Source organism: Protopterus annectens, chromosome 7.part0 (assembly GCF_019279795.1).
Source record: "Protopterus annectens isolate FY-2018-M chromosome 7.part0, PAN1.0, whole genome shotgun sequence".
Taxonomy (NCBI): Eukaryota; Metazoa; Chordata; order Ceratodontiformes; family Protopteridae; genus Protopterus; species Protopterus annectens.
Window position 1 is genome coordinate 142042122 of NC_056739.1, and position 25234 is coordinate 142067355.

Consider the following 25234-nt stretch of genomic DNA (forward strand, 5'->3'; position numbering starts at 1 on the left):
TGTTTGAGTGTAGTCACTGCTGCAGGCAAGCCTGCAGAGGTGGAGTCCATGTCTGGCTGACAAGAAACGTTTGGTAAGATGCTGCCAGGTGACTGCCTAGCTGTGTAGTGTGTACTATGTATTTTGTGTGTTTACAGTAAACTCTCAGTTAACCAGAACTCAAGCAACCAGACAAAAACAAAATCAAAGAAATTACAGTACACTTTTCATGTGTTGCACTTTGTCGTCCCCCCCCCCCGCAGAAACATAACTTATGTTTTTAGAGTTTTAGAGTTTCAAAAAGGAAGATAGGAATAAATTCCCTCTGTCCCCAACCTGAGAGCAAGTCAAACCAAACAAACAGTATAGGGTACAGTATTAGTCAGGCCTGTTTTTAATAGTAACTCTCAAGCAACCAGAAACTACAGTTATCCAGCATCTACCAATTCCCATGGGTGCTGGTTAACTGAGAGTTTACTGTACTTACTTTGGATTTTTTGTTTGTACAATTGCTCTGAATCCATATTACTGTACTTACTTTGGATTTTTTGTTTGTACAATTGCTCTGAATCCGTAGCTGCTTGTTTATGGAACTTACTTTGGATTTTTTGTTTGTACAATTGCTCTGAATCCGTAACTGCTTGTTTATGGAACTTACTTTGGATTTTTTGTTTGTACAATTGCTCTGAATCTGTAGCTGCTTGTTTATGGAACTTACTTTGGATTTTTTGTTTGTACAATTGCTCTGAATCCGTAGCTGCTTGTTTATGGAACTTACTTTGGATTTTTTGTTTGTACAATTGCTCTGAATCCGTAACTGCTTGTTTATGGAAATTACTTTGGATTTTTTGTTTGTACAATTGCTCTGAATCCATAGCTGCTTGTTTATGGAACTTACTTTGGATTTTTTGTTTGTACAACTGCTCTGAATCCGTAGCTGCTTGTTTATGGAACTTACTTTGGATTTTTGTTTGTACAATTGCTCTGAATCCGTAACTGCTTGTTTATGGAACTTACTTTGGATTTTTTGTTTGTACAATTGCTCTGAATCCGTAACTGCTTGTTTATGGAACTTACTTTGGATTTTTTGTTTGTACAATTGCTCTGAATCCGTAGCTGCTTGTTTATGGAAAAGCACAGAAGCATCAAATTGCATCCAACTTGTTTTGCTGCTTTTCAGCTCTTTATGGCTGATCTGCAGTGATAGCAACCAAAGAAGACGGAAAGTAGATTGCTGTTCTATGCACACTTACTTGTTGACAAGCTGAATGTAGTATTAGGCTCATAGCTAAGTACTAGGCGAGCAGCTTTTGTGGGTCACTGTAAGCCTAGCCAATTTCCCCTTCAAAGGTCAGAATTGAATCCTATATCTTGTGTCTGTGAGGCAAAAACCTTAACCATTATACCAAACCCTAACCACTATGGTAGGATTTCACTTGGCAAATGTGTTTTCCCCAGTGCTTGCTAAGAAATCCAATAATCCATACATGTCCTGTTTTATCTATCTATCTATCTATGTATCTATGTATCTATCTATCTATCTATCTATCTATCTATCTATCTATCTATCTATCTATCTATCTATCTATGTATCTATCTATCTATCTATCTATCTATCTATCTATCTATGTATCTATCTATCTCTCTATCTATCTATCTATCTATCTATCTATCTATGTATCTATATATCTCTCTATCTATCTATCTATCTATCTATCTATCTATCTATCTATCTATCTATCTATCTATCTATCTACCTATCTATCTATCTATCTATCTATCTATCTATCTATGTATCTATCTATGTATCTATCTATGTATCTATCTATCTATCTATCTATCTATCTATCTATCTATCTATCTATCTATCTATCTATCTATGTATCTATCTATCTATCTATCTATCTATCTATCTATCTATCTATCTATCTATCTATGTATCTATCTATCTATCTATCTATCTATCTATCTATCTATCTATGTATCTATCTATCTATCTATCTATCTATGTATCTATCTATCTATGTATCTATCTATGTATCTATCTATCTATGTATCTATCTATGTATCTATCTATCTATCTATCTATCTATCTATCTATCTATCTATCTATCTATCTATCTATCTATCTATCTATCTATCTATCTATCTATCTATGTATCTATCTATCTATCTATCTATCTATCTATCTATCTATCTGTCTGTCTGTCTATCTATCTATCTATCTATCTATCTATCTATCTATCTATCTATCTATCTGTTGTTGACCAGGTTAGTCCTACTAGGTTAGTAGTCTCTTTTCAGGGCAAACCCAAGGTGGTATTTATAATACTAAGGGGATTTTTAACCAGGGTATCAGGGAACTTCTACTCTGTTCGATATGTGCCGTGGGATCTTTTACTTCCGCCTGAGCTGTCGTCAGCTCAAGTAGATGGGGGCCTCAGTTTGATGTCTCATCCTAAGGAGTGCAGCCCCCCCCTTATGCTGAACTGTATTGTCAGCAATCAGTCTACTTGTGGGAACGTCACTGGCAGCCTTCTGCACCAAAGGTGAGCATGCTACCTGTTGCATCACTGACACTGCTGCCATCCGTTCTGGATGTTAGTGAAAGTCTGTGAAATACAGAAGTAGAAACTTTAAATTATATATAGGGTCATAGGAGGTTACTGGGCTATTGATCCAAAGGTCTTTATAAGCCTAGCCATGAGTACCCAATGTAATACTTGAGAAACTCAATATAAAGGATCTTGCCTAAACTCAAGATCTTAGTTAGCAATAACTGCCCATATCTAGGACGGTCATAGCTGAAATCCCTGTCAGGAATTTATGGTTTCCCATTCAGTCATCCAGGCTACTCTTAAACAGGGTCATAGAGGGGCTTTGTTTGATGTGAATTGGTAGCCTATTCCAGAGGACTGGCAACCTCTGACAGACATGTCTGTCTCTCCAGCAGGCTCTATTTATGTTGCAGGCCAGGTTAAGGTCCCTGGAGTGGGTGACCCTTGTCCCATTTGACTTCTGCATGTGCGCCATTTCCATTAGGTTTGTATCTGAGGTTGCTCTGTAGGGCAGGCACAAGTCTCCCCTAAGTGGTCTGTATGCTACTTAGTACAGTATCAGGGACTTCAGTCAGCCAGTGTATGACAGCTGCTGGAGATTCTGATTTTTCTTGGTTAGAAATCTGTGAGGTCTCCCAGGTTGCTGCAGATGCCTGGTAAGGCACATACCAAAGGGAGCATTGTACTCAATTACTGGCCTGATGAGGGTCGACTACAGGGGTGTTATGACCTCTTTTGCTCTTGAGGCAATGTCTTTGCTAATGAGGTGTGTGATGTAGAATGCCTTTCTTACCACAGTAGACACATGGTGATAAAAGTTTAGGCTACAGTCAACCTGCATTCCCAAGTCCCTCACTACTGAGTTGTTACTTAGGGTATTATTATTTATATGATAGTCTGTGGGGATGTAATTTTTACCAAAGGGGATGATAATGCATATTTTAACATTGAGTCTGAGTCCATGGCTTTGGCACCAATTATTGGTTTTGTAAGTCCCTCTTGAAGTATACTGACATCATTTGGAGATTCAATGATTGCACCTAATTTGTAGTCATCAGCAAACTTAGTCAGCCACAGCCCCTCTGTTTTGGCCTGAACTTCTGAGAAGTATATTCTAAACAATAGGGGCCCATCACTGACCCCTCTGGAACCTCACTGGTGACAGGTCTGCTGGTTGAGGTAAAGTCCCTAGCTTTGACTCAGTGTGATATGTTGGTGAGCCAGTTAGCAAAACACCTGATGACATAAGGATTGATATTCAGTTGGGAAAGTTTATCAATGATGTCCAAATGTGGGATTGTCTCAAAGGCCTTGGCTAAGTCAAGGTAGGCGGTCTGCACAGATTTGCCTTCGTCTGTGGCTCTGGGGATGTTTTTGAAGAAGAACACCAGGTTTAACAGGCATGATCTGCCTTTGGCAAAGCTAAACTGTGTTTGATCAAGGGTTTGGAGATCACCTATATCCTTATTTATAAGGTCCACGATGATTCGTTCCATGGCCTTACAGATAAGGCTGGTTAAGCTTATGGGGCTGTCGTTCCCAGGGTTTGTTGCTGTAGTCTGTTTATGAAGGGGGAATGATAGTTGCTGTTTTCCATTCAGCAAGGACAAAACTAGTACTCAAGCTGTGGTGGAAGAGAGTAACTAATAAAGTTACTAACTCATATTTTAGACTATTTAAAATGCAACCTGAGATGCCATCCGGTCCTATAGAGGCTGTGTTTTTGGCCTTGGAGAAAGCATTAAAGACTTGCTGTTTGGAAATGCAAGGTGGAGGAGCTGTAGCGGGAATGCTTTGTGGAATGTTTGGAGGGGACAGGGGGGTGAAATTTTCACCAAACATCTGCTAATAGTTTAGCTATTTTTACAGGATCAGTGTGTGTGATACCATCCACAGCTAGTTCAGCACATGTCTAGGTCCTAGCTTTTATTTCACTTCACTTCAAAACCCTGGGGCATTCTTACCTCTCCCAAAAATGGAAATGCAATTGCACTCCACCTACCTAACCTGCTCAACACATAAATACTTTATCACACACAAAGTTTGTTCTTCCTTACACACTATTGTTTAACCCTCTGTACTGCCTTCATGTAAATGTTTCCTGTATACCATTTTCAGAGGATTTAAACCTCTGTATTAATCTAACTTATGCTATTATTCATGTATAAAGAACTCATCCATGCTAATGTTACATCTATATCGTATTAATTTAACCTTGCACCACTGTTCTCAACCACTAAATATGTAAATAGGCTTACATCTTTCTCTAAGCTACTGTTTAACATTTGTTTAGTTTTTTTGCTATTTTGTATGTAAAATTTGCTGAGCTTGTTTCTGTTTCCACTATGCATTGTACATTATATTATGGAGATTATACTATGTATTATTGGAGCTTTTCTCCCCGGGCCTCCACTGAAAATGGTCTCTTTGAGCCCAGTGGACCTCCCCGGTCATCAAACTGGAAATTAATAAATAAATAAAATAATTTTTAGGTTACGGATTTAGCTGAAGAATGCCTTATGGTTATCCTTAACTATGGTTGCTAAATTTTTTTCAAAGTTTCCCTTAGAGAATTTTACAATTTGTCTTATTTGTTTGTTCAAGCAGAGGAGGGTGTTCTTCCAGTGCTGGGACATCTCTTTTTTTATTCTTAGCAACTTCTTCCTCTTGTTTTATAACTTATTAATGCTAGATATCCACCAGGGAGGCTTGTTTTTTGTTGGGGATCTTGTTTTGATCCTATCAGTTACATTTGTGTAAGTGTTTGTACAAGGCATTTGTGTATACCTTAGTACAGTTGTCAATGCCATCTGTGGGAACAGGAGCTTGAAAGTAATTTATGCCATCCCTTAGGAGGGTGTAATTTACTTTGGTGAAATTCTTTAGCCTGATTTCACCTAAGATGGGTTCAGGTGTTATAGCTACTTCAAATGTGACTGATTTCTAATCAGATTTAACCAGTGAGGGTCCTGTACTTGTGGTGGTGCAACAGTCACCCATACTGGTGAGGACCAGGTCAAGAATATTTGAACCCCTTGTGGGTTTGCATACTATTTGTTCCAGGGTATTGGTGTTAACAAAGTCCAGGAGGAACCTTGTATCTACTGGAAGTCCAGTTTCCTGCCTTCCTCGGTAGTGGCTAAGGACACATTTTGTTTTCTGGCATCTGCATGACCCTTTTGGGAATAATTCTGGGATCATAACAACTGTGATTTTGGTTATAACCGTAGTTTAGGACAAAAGAAAATTTTGGACATATCATTGCCTTCGCTTTAGATTATTAAGTGCATATTGGTTACCAGCCTGATTTATTAGAAGAGTTCTAGTTAATGCTAGGGCTCATAAAGCACCTGTTTTGCTTCTTTTAATCTGCTACCTTTGGGAACCCATAAAATCAGACAGTATAGTGAATTGCAAAATAATGTTTTTGTCCTAGCTATCAGCTAGGGCACATAAGCTGAGTGGAGTCTTTAAAGTTTGGGTAGGGCACTTAAGTTGAGCGGAGTCTTTAAAGTTTGGGTAGGGCACTTAATTTGAGTGGAATCTTCTTGGATTTATTGTTGTACATCACTCATACTGGACCTTTTTATACCTGGTTTTATATTTATTTATTTTACATTTGTTGACCGGGAAAGTCTGACTGGGTATATGCCCATTTTCATATATGATTTTATTGTCCAATATTAACTTTTTACGTGATCCTAAGGTTTTATGCTCCACTCATTTTTAAAGTCTTATAATTTTAGATTTTACAGTTAGTATTGTTTTAATTTCTTGGAATTTTATTATTCCAAATTGTTGGTTCTGGAATGTGTTTCTAATGGGATTAATCTGCTTCATTTATTATCTGGAAGGAGCATTACGTGCCAATTTTAATTCCTTCTCCAGTCATCTTTATTTGTTCTGCATCCTTTCTTATACCCTGATTACCACATCTGATGTTTCAATGTTGTAGCTGGTTGCAGATTTTGAGGAAACATTGCAGGAGGAGGAGGAGTAAGCTGGTCAGGGGAGGACATCCTACTTGTGTTTCCAGTGTAGGCTTCCAGCACCACTTTCACTTCCTTAAGGCCCACAGTCCATCCTGCTATCTTCTAGCAGTACGCAGGAATTTATTTTTCCATCAGTGCTAGGTAACTGGGACCTAACCTCTGATGAACCCTTTTAATGTACTCCAAAGTGGGGTCCAGCCACAATAAGACTGGTATTCTTGTATATCTCTCTTACAGAGTGTTGACTTTGCATTTATTATTGAAACCTGGTTGGGTGATACCTTTTGCCCATCCTTGGCATCAGCCATTCCTCCTGGTTTCCTTTTCCTTGTACTACAATGCTTTGGCTAGGAATGGTGTGGCTGTGCCAGGATGGACTGGGGCTGGCTGAGGTTGCCACTAGAGACACTAGCACCTTTAAATATACTTTGGGTGCAGCAGCTAGCTATAGATTTATCATCATCCACCATCCACCTGCTTGTTTGAGGACATTCTTTCAAGAGTTCACTGACTTTCTCCTTGACTCCATTGTTGGTCAAGACCATATTCTGGTGCTTGGTAACTTCAGTGTTTGGGTCAAGGATGAGTCAGTTGTTTATGCTCTGTAATTTAACTGCATAATGAAAGGTTTTGCTTTTGCTCAGGTAATTACCTCTGCAAATCATAGGCTGAACTTAGTGTTTTTTTCTGGACTTCAAGATGTGAGATTTGGTAGTGAAGCCAGTCCTATAATCTGACTATTTCCTGGTCCATTTTGGTCTTGAACTTCTACAACAAATCCACCTTGTCCAGGACCTAAGGTTGATCCTCTCCACAAGACATATTATTCTGGAGCTTTGTTCATCTATGGTCCTTAGTTCTGTCTGGAGGACACTGGTGAGTCTATGGATGAATTGGTCAGCGACTCTAACAGCTCTCTATCCTCAATTCTGTAGTCTGTGTCCCCAAGTTGGATTTGCCCAGTTTCTAATAGAAGATGTGATCCATGCCTTGACTATGGTTCTTACCTCCTTTGTAGGAAAGGGTACAAGTTGGGGCATCTGTGGTGAGCTTCCAGCACCACTTTCACTTCCCTAAGGCCCACAGTCCATCCTGTTATCTTCTAGCAGTACACAGGAATTTGTTTTTCCATCAGTGCATGTTCCTAAGTACATTGGAGAATATTGGGGTCCAACCTAACACTCTCATACTGGGTGACTTCAACTACCCCTCCATTAATTGGGAAAACTGCTCATGTACCAATACACATGCCCAACATTTCCTGTAATTCATTAATTCAAATGCCCTGGACCAGCTCATTCTTAGTTCACTAGAGGTAGCAACATCCTTGACCTGGTAATTACTAACATGGGCGACCATTGCACTACACCAATAGTTGACTCTTCCCTGGTTAGATTCGACCACAAACTAATCACCCTGGAAATCCACATCCCTTCCACCCCCCACGCCCGCAAAGGTAACCACCATGAAAAACTTCTCCAAAGTTAACTCTGGGCTCCTAAAAACAGAGGTGGCTAACTTCATGGCGCCCATGAAAATGGAGAATAGTTGCATGACAGCTGAATCATACACTAATGCACTGTACAAACAGGTACACAAATGCATGGATCTCGCCAGACCCGATAGAACCAAGACGCTCTCCTCCAAAAATAAAAGAAGCCAAATCTGGTAGTTCCCTACCATAAACAAACTCTACAACAGAAGGAGGAAACTGATGCGGAATAAGGTGAAGTTCCAAGACTGGAAAAACTCCCTTATCAGCCTTAACAAAAAGTTGAGATCCCTCATCAAATCCTCTAAAGCTAGCTATGACTAGGTTGGGAGTGTGGCCTAATGGTTAAGGTGCTTGCCTTACAGACACAAGGTACAGGGTTTGAGTCTCACAAGGGATAATTGGCTAGGCTTAAAATGTCTCGCAAGGGCAGTTAGCCTAGTACTAATCTATGAACCTATCTATAAAACAGAATTGCAGCAGATAGTAAAGACAACCACAAGGCCTTCTATAGTTATGTAAAGAATCTCCACAGCAATACCCAGATTTTCTCTGAGCTACTGCACAGTGGTACCTCCTATACCGAGCCAACAGATATTGCCAATATATTAGCCGATAGATTCAGTGCCAACTTTAACCCCCCCACAAAGGACCAATCACAATACCAGTAGATTGCCAGGCACCCAGTATTACTGCTGCACAGGTTAAAACAGCACTGTCCAAGGCCAAGAATACAACTTCCATGAGACCTGACAATATCGCTGGCTTTGTTCTACATGAATGACAGAGTGAATTGGCACCTTACCTGTGTGCCCTGTTCAATCACAGCCTCACCTCAGGCTTTGTCCCTACTGAATGGGGCACTGCTACAGTCATACCTCTCCACAAAGGAGGAGCAACTACAGACCCTGGGAACTATCGCCCCATTAGCTTGACAAGTCTGATATGCAAAGCTATGGAATGCATCATCATGGACCTAATAAACAATGATATAGGGAATCTCCAAACTCTGGATCCCACACAGTTTGGTTTTGTGAAGGGTAGATCATGCCTGCTCAACTTGGTCGACTTCTTTGAGTCAGTCACCAGAGTTGTGGATGAAGGCAAAGTGGTTCATACAGCCTACCTTGATCTGGCCAAGATGGTTGATACCATTCCCCATTCAGGTATCATAGAAAAACTCACAAAGCTAGGCATCAACCCCTATATCACTAGGTGGGTTGCAAACTGGCTCACAGATAGAACCCACAGTGTGAAAGTAGCTGACTCCAAGTCAGACTGCTGATTAGTCACAAGTGGAATTCACAGGGTTTGGTCCTGTGTGCTCTCCTGTTTGGTATCTACTTCTCTGAAGTCCAGGCCAACACAAAGGGTCTCTGGCTGACAAAGTTCACAGATGATTCCAAGTTGGGAGCTATTATTAACTCCCCAAGGGATGTTGACATCCTACAGAAAGGCCTCACTGAGACCTGGTGTCAGAATCATGGTCTTAAGCTCAATGCCAAAAAATGTGTCATCATCATCCCCTTTGGGAAAAACCCGGTTCCTATGAATAACCACATTGATGGTAGTCCACTGAACACAGAAGGTGTTATAAGAGATCTGGGAACACAGGTTGACAGCAACCTTTCTTTTGACCACCACATTGCCACTGTGGTCAGAAAGTCCTTCTATGTGGCACATCTCATTAGTAATGGTTTTGCATCCAGGAAGAAAGAGATCATTGTCTCCCTCTACTCTTCCCTCATTAGGCCAATCATCGAGTACAATGCCCCATTTGGCATGTACCTCAATAGACACCTGCAACAACTGGAGAAGCCATAAAAGTACCTCACAAAGAGGATCCTAGGCCTTAAACACTTGTCTTATATGGACAGACTCAAAAAACTCCAACTATTCTCTGTCTCATGTCGCCTACTTAGAGGTGATATCTGCTTGACATACAAAGCCATATGTGATCCAGCTCTGTTAGAAATGCTACATCTAAAGAAATCCCAATCCCTCCACACCACATGCTCCAGTGACCTCAACCTCATTACCACAATCAACAGAATGTGCTGGAGGGACAGGTTCATAACCCAGAGAGTGCCCTTGCTATGGAGCAAACTTCCCATACACGTCACACAGAGCACCTCATTGACCCTTTTCAAGAGAAACCTTGATGAGTGGATGGTAAATAGAATATACACCCCAGGGATCACTCCAGTGGCTCTACTCGACAAACACACTGGGAACTTAGGTCAGGTGGCACGATGACAGGGTAATCCTATGGGCTAGGTTTGTAAAGGCTACATCTATCATCTTACCTAACCCTGATCCTAACCCTAAAATACACACAGGCGAATACAAATATACAAAACCTATACCCTCACCTATCCCTGGCCCGACCCTTACCCTAACACTCAAACAAATGTACAAACCCCACACACACTTGTCTCAATGAAACATATCACTGATAGTTTGTACATTCAGCTATATGTACAATGCTCATGTGTCGATCAAACGTACATTCAACAAACTGCAGGAGAATACTTGTGTGTGTGTGTGTGTGTGTGTGTGTGTGTGTGTGTGTGTGTGTGTGTGTGTGTGTGTATATATATATATATATATATATATATATATATATATGGTTTACTATCATTATTTCGAATGACACTCGGTCGACCGCACTATGTTCGACAATGGAAAGTCGAACATGGCAATGTCGAACTTTAAAAGGAAGCCTAGGAACGGGTTTTAACATGGGTCGAGATAGGGGTTCAGTGCTATTGCCGAACTACAAACCTCACCTCTATCTCAACTCATGTTAAAACCCATTCCTAGGCTTGCTTTTAAAGTTTGACATTGCCGTGTTCGACTTTCCGTTGTCAAAAATAGTGCGGTCGACCGAGTGTCATTCGAAATAATGATACTAAACCATATATATAAAGTAGGTATACATATTACATATATTTATGTATGTATGGGTCCCTATTCCTATCGAACTGGCATTACATCGAAATAGAAAGAAAGCACAGTACCATCAGGTGAATACACAGCAAGTGAATGATGTGTGATTGTGGGATATCGAGGATTGGGGTATTGGCCTTTTCCCCACTGTAGCATGATCTTGGAATTAGTATATAATTATCAGGGAGTGTGGGGGTGCAGGGTGGTTTGCCCCCTACAAAGCTACCCTAGAGCCTGCATCTGTAGCATCATAAGCAAAAATAGTATTATATCAAGATAGTTAAATGGTAGTCTGAATGAGCTGTCCAAAGAGAGTTCTAGAATGTTCTGTGGTCAGATTAAATTCCATCATTTACTTAAGAATATGTACTTGGATCTTTAAAATATGAGCCTGATAATTCAAGGCTCTAGAGACTAAAGTAGCTGAAAAATAAATGTTCTTACCATACCTTTTCAGGAGTTTACTCTTTTTATTATTAGAAGAGAATTTCTCCTGGAGGAAGTTTGTCCCCTTTTTGTTGTTTGTGTTGGCACCACTAATGTCCAGAGTACTTAAATTCTCTGTGACTGACCTTGGATTCAACTACTTTAAGTGCACCTCTGTGTGGTTACACCAGTCTCACAGCCTCCATGGTGGGTGACATTTATTTACCCAACTGATACCAGTTAAAACACAGCTGTGGTTTCCACATACAGTGGAGTATGGGAGTAACATATGGCTCATCTGCTTACACAGAAACAGTTACAAGGCATATCACCAGCACAGTTACTTACCCACTTACAGGATAGGTCACCAGCACAATTACTTACCCAGTTATAGGACAGGTCACCAGCACAGTTACATATCCAGTTACTGGACAGGTCACAAGCACAGTTACGTAGCAATTATGGGACAGGTCACCAGCACAGTTACATACCCAGTTATAGGACAGGTCACCAGCAAAGTTACATACCCAATTACAGGACAGGTCACTAGCAGAGTTACTTACACAGTTATGGGACAGGTCACCAGCACAGTTAATTACCCAGTTACTTACCCAGTTACAGGACAGGTCATCAGCACAGTTACATACTCAGTTACTGGACAAATCACCAGCACAGTTACTTACTCAATTATGGGGCAGGTCACCAGCAGAGTTACTTATCCATTTACTGGACAGGTCACCAGCAGAGTTACTTACCCATTTACTGACAGGTCACCATCACAGTTATGTACCAAGTTATGAGACAGGTCACCAGTATAGTTACTTACCCAGTTATGGGACAGGTCACAAGCACAGTTAATTACCCAGTTACAGGACAGGTCACCAGTACAGTTACTTACCCAGTTATGGGATAGATCATCAGCACAATTACTTACCCAGTTACAGGTCAGATCACCAACACATTTACATATCCAATTACTGGACAAGTCACCAGCACAATTAATTACCCAGTTATGGCATAGGTCACCAACACAGCTACATAACCAGTTACAGGACAGGTCACCAGCATAGTTACATGCTCATCTACAGGAGTAGTTACCAGTACAGTTGCATACACCACTACAGGTCATGTAGTCAGCCCAGTTGCAGTTCAAGAGTCAAGCCCATTTATATACCCTCTTGCCGACCAGGTCACCAACACGGTTGTATACTCTCTGTTTAGCCAGTTCATCAGCCTATTTACCTACCTACTAATGTCATTGTAGGCCAGGTCACAAACCTAGTTATATACTCTTTTGCTGGCCTGTTTTATGGCCCAGTTGCATACCAAATTACATAGTAGGTCACAAACTCAGTTATTTACTCTGTTGCAGGCCAGGCCAGGTCACAAAACCAGTTGCATACCCCATTACAGTCCAGGCCACTGCCATAGGTAGTTACTGGCTAGTTCACCAGACCAGTTATTTGTCCCATTACAAGCCAGCACAACAACTCTGTTACATCCCTGGGCAGCAGTACATCCACTTGCAAACCAGGTTGCAAGTCTATTCACTCACCCCAGTCACTGCCAGATCATGAGTCCAGTTACTCACCCATCACCACTGGCCAGTTCATCAGCATACTTACTTACCCTGGTTACAACACAGGATACCAGCCCATGTATGTTTAAGATTCAGGAGCACAGGCATTACCACCAGTGTCTTAGATTACATCACAACTGGCCAGCATTCTTTGTTTGTGTTTACCTCATGCAGATGTTCCTCTTATTAGTACTTGTTTTTAATGCAGCTGTCCTTTAAATGTAGAGTTTCACTTTTCTTGTGGGTATGTAGCTAAAGTTCTTCTGCTCAGCAGTTTCCTGGTGCATGATGGTGATAGTGATCTTTTAGTTAATGTTCTTCTGCTCAGCAGTTTGCTTGTGCACGATGGTGGTAGCGATCTTTTATCTAACGTTCTTCTGCTCAACAGTTTCCTGGTACACGATGGTGGTAGTGATCTTTTACCTAATGTTCTTCTGCTCAGCAGTTTCCTGGTGCACGATGGTGGTAGTGATCTTTTATCTAATGTTCTTCTGCTCAGCAGTTTCCTGGTGCACGATGGTGGTAGTAATCTTTTATCTAATGTTCTTCTACTCAGCAGTTTCCTGGTGCATGATGGTGGTAGTGATCTTTTATCTAACACTCTTCTGCTCAGCAGTTTCCTGGTGCACAATGGTGGTAGTGATCTTTTGTCACATCACTCCTTGTTACTGATGGACTGCCCAGCATTTAGCACAGGCCATCATTTCTTGATCTTTTTCACAGTAAACCTCCCTCAAACCAGAGAAAAGTCCCTGAACCTCCACTACGGATCAATAAAGTATTCTCTGCATTCCAATAGAATACATTTTTATGCCGTATTGCATAGATGTGAACTGTCCTGCAAGCACATACATATTTAAAATAGTCAAGGCTGGGTTTGTGCATTATTTTTTACTGCTGATTTGTAGTTTAACAAACACACACACACACACACACGCACACACACGCACACACACACACATACACACACACACACACACACACACACACACACACACACACACACACACACACACACACACACACACTATTACCTTTCTGCACTTAGCCTGACCCCTTATAAAATTAGTACTTAATAGTTAACTTTATATGTATGCAGAATTTTTAAATCTGTTTGGACCTTCCTTAATACAGTCCGTCTTAAGGAAGCTACCTTTATCACTTGAGAACTGCTGCTACAGAGTATACAGGCAGCCTGCCTCATGAGTACATCACCTGTCAGTAGCTGTAGTATACAGTGCCTTCCTCTTACAGAGTGCTGCTGTACATTGTCTTCCTGTCTGAGTCCCCCTGTACACTGTTCCCATCTCTCCAGCTCTATTGTGTACCTGACCCACAGCCCACATGCACAATATGCACCTTTCCTAGAATTCTCCTGTCTGCTGCCTGCCTCACTTCATCTTGTACACTGCCTGTTCCATTTACCTCTTGTCCACTACCTGCCTTTCCCAAATCCTGCTTTGTATACTGCCCTCTTCTCCCCATCCTTTCCTGTACACTACCTACTATATTAAAACCCTTGTGTACACCATCATTTCCACATACCTCTGTGTGTCATCTGTCAAGAACCATGCTATACACCATCAGTGTCTCACACAGGTAACCAGCCTGTCAGCATACAGGTAGCCAGCCTGTCAGTAGGTACCCTGTCTGCCTCTCACATGAGCAACAGCACTTATCAGCATCCATGCTACACACTGTCTGCCTCCCCCCAAGCCTTTCTGTATTGTGTATGCCTTACTCAGTACCACACTTTACATGGTCTACCCTACTCAGCACCATACTTTACATGATCTGCCTTACTCAGTCCTCAGCACCACACGTTTCATGGTCTGCCCTACTCAGCACCACACGTTACATGGTCTGCCCTACTCAGTACCACACTTAACATGGTCTGCCCAACTCAGTACCACACTTTACATGGTCTGCCTTACTCAGTACCACACTTTACATGGTCTGCCTTACTCAGTACCACAATATACATTGTCTGCCCTACTCAGTGCCACACTTTACACTGTCTGCCCTACTCAGTACCATACTTTACATGGTCTGCCCTATTCAGCACCAAACTTTACATGGTCTGCCCTACTCAGTGCCACACTTTACATGGTCTGCCTTACTCAGTACACACTTTACATGGTCTGCCCTACTCAACACCACACTTTATATGGTCTGCCCTACTCAGTGCCACACTATACATGGACTGCCCTACCCAGTACCACACTTTACATGGTCTGCCTTACTCGGTACCACACTTTTCATGGTCTACCCTACTCAGTACCACACTTTATATTGTCTGCCTTACTCAGTACCACACTTTAAATAGTCTACCCTACTCAGCACCACATTTTACATGGTCTGCCTTACTCAGCACCTCACTTTACATGGTCTGCCCTACTCAGCACCACACTTTAAATTGTCTGCTCTACTCAGTACCACATTTTACATGGTCTGCCTTGCTCAGTGCCACACTTTACATGGTCTGCCCTACTCAGCACCACACTTTACATGGTCTGCCCTACTCAGTACCACACTTTACATCGTCTGCCGTACTCAGCACCACACTTTACATGGTCTGCCTTACTCAGTACCACACTTTACATGGTCTGCCCTACTCAGCACCACACTTTACATGGTCTGCCCTACTCAGTACCACACTTTACATCGTCTTCCTTGCTCAGTGCCACACTTTACATGGTCTGCCCTACTCAGCACCACACTTTACATGGTCTGCCTTATTCAGCACCACACTTTACATTGTCTACCCTACTCAGTACCACACTTTACATGGTCTGCCTTACTCAGTACCACACTTTACATTGTCTGCCCTACTCAGTACCACACTTTACATGGTCTGCCCTACTCAGTACCACACTTTACATGGTCTGCCTTAGTCAGTGCCACAATTTACATGGTCTGCCCTACTCAGCACCACACTTTACATGGTCTGCCTTAGTCAGTGCCACACTTTACATGGTCTGCCCTACTCAGCACCACATTTTACATCATCTGCCCTACTCAGTACCACACTTTACATGGTCCGCCTTACTCAGTACCACACTTTAGATTGTCTGCCGTACTCAGTGCCACACTTTACACTGTCTGCCCTACTCAGTACCACACTTTACATGGTCTGCCCTACTCAGCATCACACTTTACATGGTCTGCCCTACTCAGTTCACACTTTACATGGTCTGCCTTACTCAGTACCACACTTTACATGGTCTGCCTTACTCAGTGCCACACTTTTCATGGTCTGCCCTACTCAGCACCACACTTTATATTGTCTGCCTTACTCAGTACCACACTTTACATTTTCTGCTGTACTCAGCACCACACTTTATATTGTCTGCCTTACTCAGTACCACATTTTACATTTTCTGCCGTACTCAGTACCACAATGTACATGGTCTGCCTTACTCAGTACCACACTTTACATGGTCTATATCATCTATAGGTCACCAGAATGACTTCTCTCTCTCCCAGAACCTGCTTATCCACTGTTTATCACTTCTGTATAATGTCTGCCCACTCAAATGATACTTAAACCTGTGACTAGCCCTCCTGTATACTGTCTGCCTCTCTCACATGCCTCTATTGCACTGTCCACCTCTCTCACCAGTAGAAGAACTCATTATCAGATCTCCTGGATGGAGAATTCATCTGACACAGGGGCTAACTTGAGTGCGGCTTCCAAGGCTTTGTCTCGAGCCCGTATCTGTGATACATCTGTTCCTACTGTCATGGAGCTTTTGAACTGTCAAAGGCAGTTTCTAGTGGAAAAAATCTATGATTAAGTGATACAAAATGTGATGAAAATAAATCTATGGGAACAAATAATAAATGTGTTCAGAGTTACCTGTTTTTAGAACAGAAGTAAGAAATAAGTCTAATATTGGGCAAAACCTTGCATTAGTATCATTTGATGTACAACATATTGCAGACTGCTGTAAGTACTGTATTTATTGCTACATTTGGTTTGTGCCCTGTTAGAGAAGTTGGTGGTTTGAGAAAACCTGGTGAAGAGCCAAGTCTGCAATTGGACAGATGGACAGAGAACATCGAGTCTGAGGAGCTGGAAATTCAGTCAAAAATGCAAGTCCTCATTTATTTATTTTATCTTAATGCTTACTTCTTTTGTAGCTTTGCATTTTGTTTTATTCTGTTGCTCCTGTCCCTTTAGGTAGATTACCTCCTGCACCAGCCAGGCTATTATAGCAGTCCTTAAACCTTAAAATGAAACTTGGTGAAGGGAAGTTCCCTACCCTCAACAGCAAACTCACCCAAGGAATGTTAAAGCATCTCTGTTTGTAGTCTTGGCTTGGAGATGTTAAACTGTTGTCTTTCACCACAGCGATGACTGTGGTAGGTTTCTTCTGTCTTGTTGGCACATCCGTGTCAGATGCCAGCCTGCCTCTAGTGTCTCACCCCACATGAGAACATTGTCAGGTTTGTGTTACTCCACAATATGAAGCAAGCCTGGTCCATTGCTGTTTGGATAGGTATAGTAGGAGGCAAACTTGGTGTTTCCTTTCCAGCCGTACAGAAGCATGAGGTTCTCTGTAAAGGGTCTTCCTCCATCAGCTGATGGAAAGTATCTTGTACCTACTAGAAGTATAAAATAATGACCTGTCCCCCAAATAAAACACTGCATTGTACAGTAAGCATAAATGAAGCTCTCACTTGTTTCATTTTACAGAAGCCGACCACCAATCACACATACACAAACCTGCACACATCTCTGCACAAAGACCCCAACTCACACACATCTGCATATATCTGTAGATACACACAAGATGTTTTGTTTTCAATGTACAGATATTCACACATATTCAGTCTCCCTTTCTTGAACTGATATACACAGAAAATCTCACTTGTTCATTTTACAGAAACAGACCACTCATTACCCAAACAAAAAACACACAGTCGTCCTTTCTCAAATGCATGTATTGTACATAAACTCTCATTTGTTACCCTGTCCCTACTAATACAATTGCTAAACTCCTGAAAAAACTCAGACCAACCACAGTGGCATCTGATAATCTGCCAGCAGATTTTCTTCAGATAACAGCAGAAGCTATAGCCTATTCCATGTCCATTCTAATAAATAGGTCAATATCAGAATGTAAAGTACCTCACTTATAGAAAATATCACATATTATACCACTACACAAAGGAGGTAACTCCCTTGACCTCACCAACTACTGCCCCATAGTGATTCTACCACCTTTATCAAAAATATTAGAGAGAGTTGTTCATTCTCAACTAATACAGTACCTCCTAAAAAATGACCTACTATCCAAATCCCAGTATGGCATCAGACCTTCACATAGCACCACCACAGCACTACTTTCATATACCAACATTGTCAATCACCACAGAAACAATGGACTATTCATATCCTCCATATTCTTAGACTTGTCCAAAGCCTTTGATATGGTTAACCATAGAATGCCTCTAGAAACACTATCCACCCTTAACATAGGTTCATAGGTGCATAGGTAAGTACTAGGCTATCTGCCCAAGTGCATCTGTAAGCTTAGCCAGAATGTGTTGGCTTTCGCCACCCCCTTAGATTAGCTCCCTGTGCCTCTGTCCAGCATAAGCCGCTCCACCATATCATGGTTCAGTAACTACTTATCAGACTGTCAGCAGGCAGTTCTATGGCAAGACCAATTGTCCCCCTATTACCAGTAGCCATAGGTGTCCCTCAAGAGTCCATCCTTGGCCCATTACTGTTCACACTATTTGCAAACCAGATAGCTTCTTCCTCACCCTCTGCCTCAGTAGTGCAATACACAGATGACACCACCATTATATGTGCCGCCCCTGGCATAAATGAACTACAAACCATAACTCAGGATAACTTTACTTTAGCTGAAACATGGTTCACCAACGTCAAACTTATTCTTAATCCCAAAAAATAACAAACTCGTTCTCTTCAGCCTTGGTAGATCTTCATAGGTAGGTAGGTTCATAGGTACTAGGCTATCAGCCCAAGGGCCTATGTAAGTCTAACCAACAAGGTTCCCTGGCTTACGTCACCCAAGAAAGTTATTTTCCTGTGCCACTGTGGAGCAGAGAAACAGAAGTGATCCCCGGGGTGTATTTCCTATTTCCCATCCACTCATCAAGATTTTTCTTGAAGAGTTCTAATGAAGAACTTTGCTTGACATAGATGGGTAGCCTGTTCCAGAGTATGGGAAGTCTCTGGGACAGGAATCTATCCCTCCAGCATGTCCTGTTTATTGTGGTGAGAAGGTTTAGGTCCCTAGAGCGTGTAGCTCGGAGGGATTGCGATTTCTTTAGGTGCAGCATGTCCAACAGCTCTGGGTTTGACATAGCTTTATATGTTAGGCAGAGATCACCTTGGAGTAGGCAATATGCTATGGAGTAAAGCTGGAGTTTTTTGAGGCGGTCAGTGTAGGGCATTTGTTTGAGGCCAGTAATCCTCTTTGTGAGGTACTTCTGTGGCCTTTCCAGCTGCTGCAGATGTCTTGTGAGGTACATTCCAAAAAGGGCATTGTACTCTATAATGGGTCTAATGAGTGTCGAGTAGAGGGGAACAATGACCTCTTTTTTCCTGGATGAGAACCCTTTTATGATGAGGTGTGCCACGTAAGAAGGACTTCCTGACTACTGTGGTGATGTGACTATCAAAGGAGAGACTACTGTCCACCTGGGTCCCAAGGTCTTTTATCACGCATTTGGTGTTAAGTAGATTGCTGCCTATGTGGTAGTTCATGGGTACAGAGTTTTTACCAAAGGGGATGACACTGCAGTTTTTGGCATTGAGCTTGAGGCCATGGCTCTGACACCAGGCATCTGTCTCAGCGAGGCCCTTCTGTAGGATGTCCACATCATTTGGGGATTTGACTATGGCTCTTAGTTTGCAGTCATTTACGAACTTCATTAGCCAGAGGCCTTCTGTGTTCTTTTCCGCCTCTAAACTATGATTTTACTATAAAATCCAAAGATAATATACAAATCATCCCAACAAAACACACAAAACTCCTAGGAGTAGAAGTTGACAATAATCCGAAATTCGACATACACATAGCACAAACAATCAAGAAAGTTAACAAAAAGCTTGGTCTCCTTTATAGGAACAGACAGTTCATCACTAAACATACCAAAGCCACTATTGCAAGGACTTAACTGTTATCCATCCTCCTTTATGCCTCCCCTATCCTAACAAACCTTCGCCACACAGAAGTAAACAAAACGGAATCTTGTTACAACAAGATTGCCAAGTTTGCTACCAATACCTCACATAGATCCCACCACTGTCTAGCTACCGATACCTCACATAGATCCCACCACTGTCTAGCTACCGATACCTCACATAGATCCCACCACTGTCTAGTCTTTAAGCAACTTAATTGGCTTGAGTTACCCCAACTACTCCTACTCAACCAACTCTCTATAGCACACAAACTCTTCTACCTTCCTGACAAAACTCCAGTACTTCAACATCTAATTCACCCTTACACCACCACTAGAGCCTTAAGATCTAGTAACAAAAACCTCCTCAGCGTCATCAAATGTAATAATGATGCTGGTAAATCTCTCTTTGCCTGTATTACTGCCAAAATCTGGAATTCACTCCCCAGCCAGTTAACCTCTACCACTTCTACTTTCTAATTTAAAAAAACTCCTCAAAACCCACTATTTAAATAACTGGTTCTATTCTTGCTACTCCTCAGGTTAATCTAGACCAATGCACTGTTGCAAGGACCCTTGTTACATATTTATGCATGCAATGACAACTCCTTTACAGCACTGGTCAACTTGTTCTGTCATTGTTTTGTTCTAAACAGAATGAATAACCATCTTCAAAAAAAAATGTAACTCTTAAATTCTCGTATTTGTATCACTTACTATAATAACGACTTACAATTTATAACTGATAATCTCTGCTTATGTATGCTTGTTTGTGTTCTTATGTAGGTTCATATGTTTTGTGATATGTTACTCATATGTTTGTGTGCATTCTTATTATGTATGCTCATGTGTTCTCTTATATGTTGCCCATATTTTTCTCTTATGTACTGTATTGTTATTGTTATTTGGAGCTTTTCTCCCCGGGCCTCCGCTGAAAATGGAACTGTGTCCAGTCGGACCTTCCCAGTAAACAAATGTAAAATAAATAAAATAAAAAAACATTTGTTCAGTTTGCAGAAGAAGACCAACCATTAAACACACACACACACACGCACACACACACACACACACACACACACACACACACACACACACACACACACACACACACACACACTGGTGCAGTGCATGCGTACACATACACACACACATACTGTAACCAAGACACAGCTCAGTTTATTACTTTTATTTCTTACTTGCAGTTAAAGGGAAATGTTCGTCAAGTTATTTTTTGTACAGTTGGCCTGATCCCATTATACAAACACAGTATGCATGTGCATGCAAATTGGCTACAGCATTGCTTCGTAGACCCACTTCACTTGTCTACCACCCCATTTCGAGTCACACTTGGTGATCTTACATTTATTCTTTCAGTATCCATGTACGTGTTTATGTTATTTCTCCCCACTAGTCTTAACGCTCTAAATTACTATTTCTGTCCCATCCAATGGCCTCACTTAAAATCCTATAATTTACGGTTTCTCCTACTAAATGCCAAAAAAACTAAACTCCTCCTCTCCACCACCCCCCTGTCTTAAACTTTACCTTTTCTTCAAATAATGGCACCATCATCTCACTCTATCCTACCACTAAACTCTTAGGGATAACCATTGACAATAATCTTCCTTTTCTAATCTTTTTAACAACATCAGCAAGATAACAACACCATCAAAATTGTTAACAGATCGCTTCATCAGAATCCTTTCTAACCCCAGCAGCTAGAACCAAAATTGCACAATCTCTGCACTCTCCTATCTCCTATCTACTCATTTATATGCTTCCCCATTTAAACAAAATCTATAAAAATTGCAACTTGTAAACTTGCAATAGTCAGCTGCCATAGCTACAACCGCCACTGGTAACGCCAGAGGACCAACCTAAAAAACCTTAAAAAACAACTTGGCTGGCAATTTCAAAACTACCTAATAATCCCTCAACTCACTATAGCCCACAACATATTACACCTTCCTGACAACAACCCCTATACTCTCTCAACTTCTACAACAATACAAACTCAACAACTCACTTCCTAGTAAACTCATGACAAAAGGTGGTTCATAAATAAACTTAATCCATATTCCAGTAATTACCAACAAAGTCCACTTGCATTATAAATCAGATGCCAACATAATACAAACCTTCCTTAGCTACAACAAGAACAAAAGCTACTTTTATCTAAAATTTCCAAATCCTTTTCTTGCACCCTGCCTCCAATTTAATGCACAAATATGTACATATCACTTACATTACCTGCTCACCATGGCCAGCCTTACTCTCAGTCTGAGAACAAACACTAACCTCCTGCACCTTCTTTGCTTCCTCTTTTTCCTTCCCTTCCTTTCCTCTTTCTGTTCCCCTCAGTCCACCAACCCCCCCAATCAAACCAAGCAATGTAACTTCTAACACACTCATTACTTCTCATCCCCCACTCCAGTCCCAAAACTTACATCCCACATGGCCTATATATGTTTATATTACTTCAGAGACCACCTGTCCCACCTCAATCCTGTCCGTATCTATAAACACTCCCATCACATTCATTAAATTCCCCAAATTCCTAATAAAGTTAACACCAAATCTATTAATGCTACTCCTACAAAAGCTATATAGATGCTAATCTAGGTCATACGTTTGTTTCAAATAATTCCATACCCTCTCCCCTACCCACCGTCTGCATGTTTCCGTAATTAATGCTGTTAGTATCAAAAAACAACTAGCACAATTACACACCGTCCTGAGTTCCTGCTCTGCTGATGTCAGTGCTATCACAGAATCATGGCTCAAAGTCAGCACTCCAAACCTCTCTCACCACTGCCCAAGTTGGTGATGCCTGCTTTGATAAAGGGAATGGAAAAGGAACCCTTATTTTATATGAAACAATCTACAAAATTACAGTGTTGCACACGTCAACTGTAAGAATGATCAGGATTCCAAACGGCTGATAATTCACATTCCTGTATAAAACTCCTCTCTTCTCTGCCTGACAGTTGCCTACCAACCCCCACCTTCTCCCAACAAGTTTAAAAGCATAAAACTAGAATTGCTACAGGCTATGCAGCCAAAAAAGCTGCATGTTATAGAGGATTTTAATATTATCCTTCTGAATCCCACCCACAATAACATGCATGTCTTACTTAATATTATCCTTCTGAATCCCACCCACAATAACATGCATGTCTTACTTAATATTATCCTTCTGAATGCCACCCACAATAACATGCATATCTTACTTAATATTATCCTTCTGAATATCTTACTTAATATTATCCTTCTGAATCCCACCCACAATAACAGGCATATCTTACTTAATATTATCCTTCTGAATCTCACTCACAATAACATGCATATCTTACTTAATATTATCCTTCTGAATCCCACCCACAATAACATGCATGTCTTACTTAATATTATCCTTCTGAATATGCATATCTTACTTAATATTATCCTTCTGAATCCCACCAACAATAACATGCATATCTTACTTAATATTATCCATAACATGCATATCTTACTTAATATTATCCTTCTGAATCCCACCTACAATAACATGCATATCTTACTTAATATTATCCTTCTGAATCCCACCCACAATAACATGCATATCTTACTTAATATTATCCTTCTGAATCCCACCCACAATAACATGCATATCTTACTTAATATTATCCTTCTGAATCCCACCCTCAATAACATGCATATCTTACTTAATATTATCCTTCTGAATCCCACCCACAATAACATGCATATCTTACTTAATATTATCCTTCTGAATCCACCCACAATAACATGCATATCTTACTTAATATTATCCTTCTGAATCCCACCCTCAATAACATGCATATCTTACTTAATATTATCCTTCTGAATCCCACCCACAATAACATGCATATCTTACTTAATATTATCCTTCTGAATCCCACCCTCAATAACATGCATATCTTACTTAATATTATCCTTCTGAATCCCACCCACAATAACATGCATATCTTACTTAATATTATCCTTCTGAATCCCACCCTCAATAACATGCATATCTTACTTAATATTATCCTTCTGAATCCCACCCTCAATAACATGCATATCTTACTTAATATTATCCTTCTGAATCCCACCCACAATAACATGCATATCTTACTTAATATTATCCTTCTGAATCCCACCCACAATAACATGCATATCTTACTTAATATTATCCTTCTGAATCCCACCCACAATAACATGCATATCTTACTTAATATTATCCTTCTGAATCCCACCCACAATAACATGCATATCTTACTTAATATTATCCTTCTGAATCCCACCCACAATAACATGCATATCTTACTTAATATTATCCTTCTGAATCCCACCCACAATAACATGCATATCTTACTTAATATTATCCTTCTGAATCCCACCTACAATAACATGCATATCTTACTTAATATTATCCTTCTGAATCCCACCCACAATAACATGCATATCTTACTTAATATTATCCTTCTGAATCCCACCCACAATAACATGCATATCTTACTTAATATTATCCTTCTGAATCCCACCCTCAATAACAGGCATATCTTACTTAATATTATCCTTCTGAATCCCACCCACAATAACATGCATATCTTACTTAATATTATCCTTCTGAATCCCACCCTCAATAACATGCATATCTTACTTAATATTATCCTTCTGAATCCCATCCACAATAACATGCATATCTTACTTAATATTATCCTTCTGAATCCCACCCACAATAACATGCATATCTTACTTAATATTATCCTTCTGAATCCCACCCAAAATAACATGCATATCTTACTTAATATTATCCTTCTGAATCCCACCCACAATAACATGCATATCTTACTTAATATTATCCTTCTGAATCCCACCCTCAATAACATGCATATCTTACTTAATATTATCCTTCTGAATCCCACCTACAATAACATGCATATCTTACTTAATATTATCCTTCTGAATCCCACCCACAATAACATGCATGTCTTACTTAATATTATCCTTCTGAATCCCACCCTCAATAACATGCATATCTTACTTAATATTATCCTTCTGAATCCCACCCACAATAACATGCATATCTTAC

The 25234-nt window shown here is 40.7% G+C and overlaps 1 protein-coding gene across 3 annotated transcripts in view; it reads left to right on the plus strand.

The window, feature by feature from the left end:
• Window positions 1–25234, plus strand: part of LOC122806292 (inositol 1,4,5-triphosphate receptor associated 2-like) — a 386988-nt gene that overhangs the window by 232943 nt on the left and 128811 nt on the right. For 2 of the 3 annotated variants that reach the window (XM_044076586.1, XM_044076585.1), the window contains exon 8: window positions 16969–17070. The exons of the other annotated variant lie outside the window; for it this stretch is intronic. In XM_044076586.1, coding sequence (XP_043932521.1) covers window positions 16969–17070 — 102 coding nt within the window. The remainder of the gene's footprint in view (window positions 1–16968; window positions 17071–25234) is intronic. 3 annotated transcript variants of the gene reach the window in all.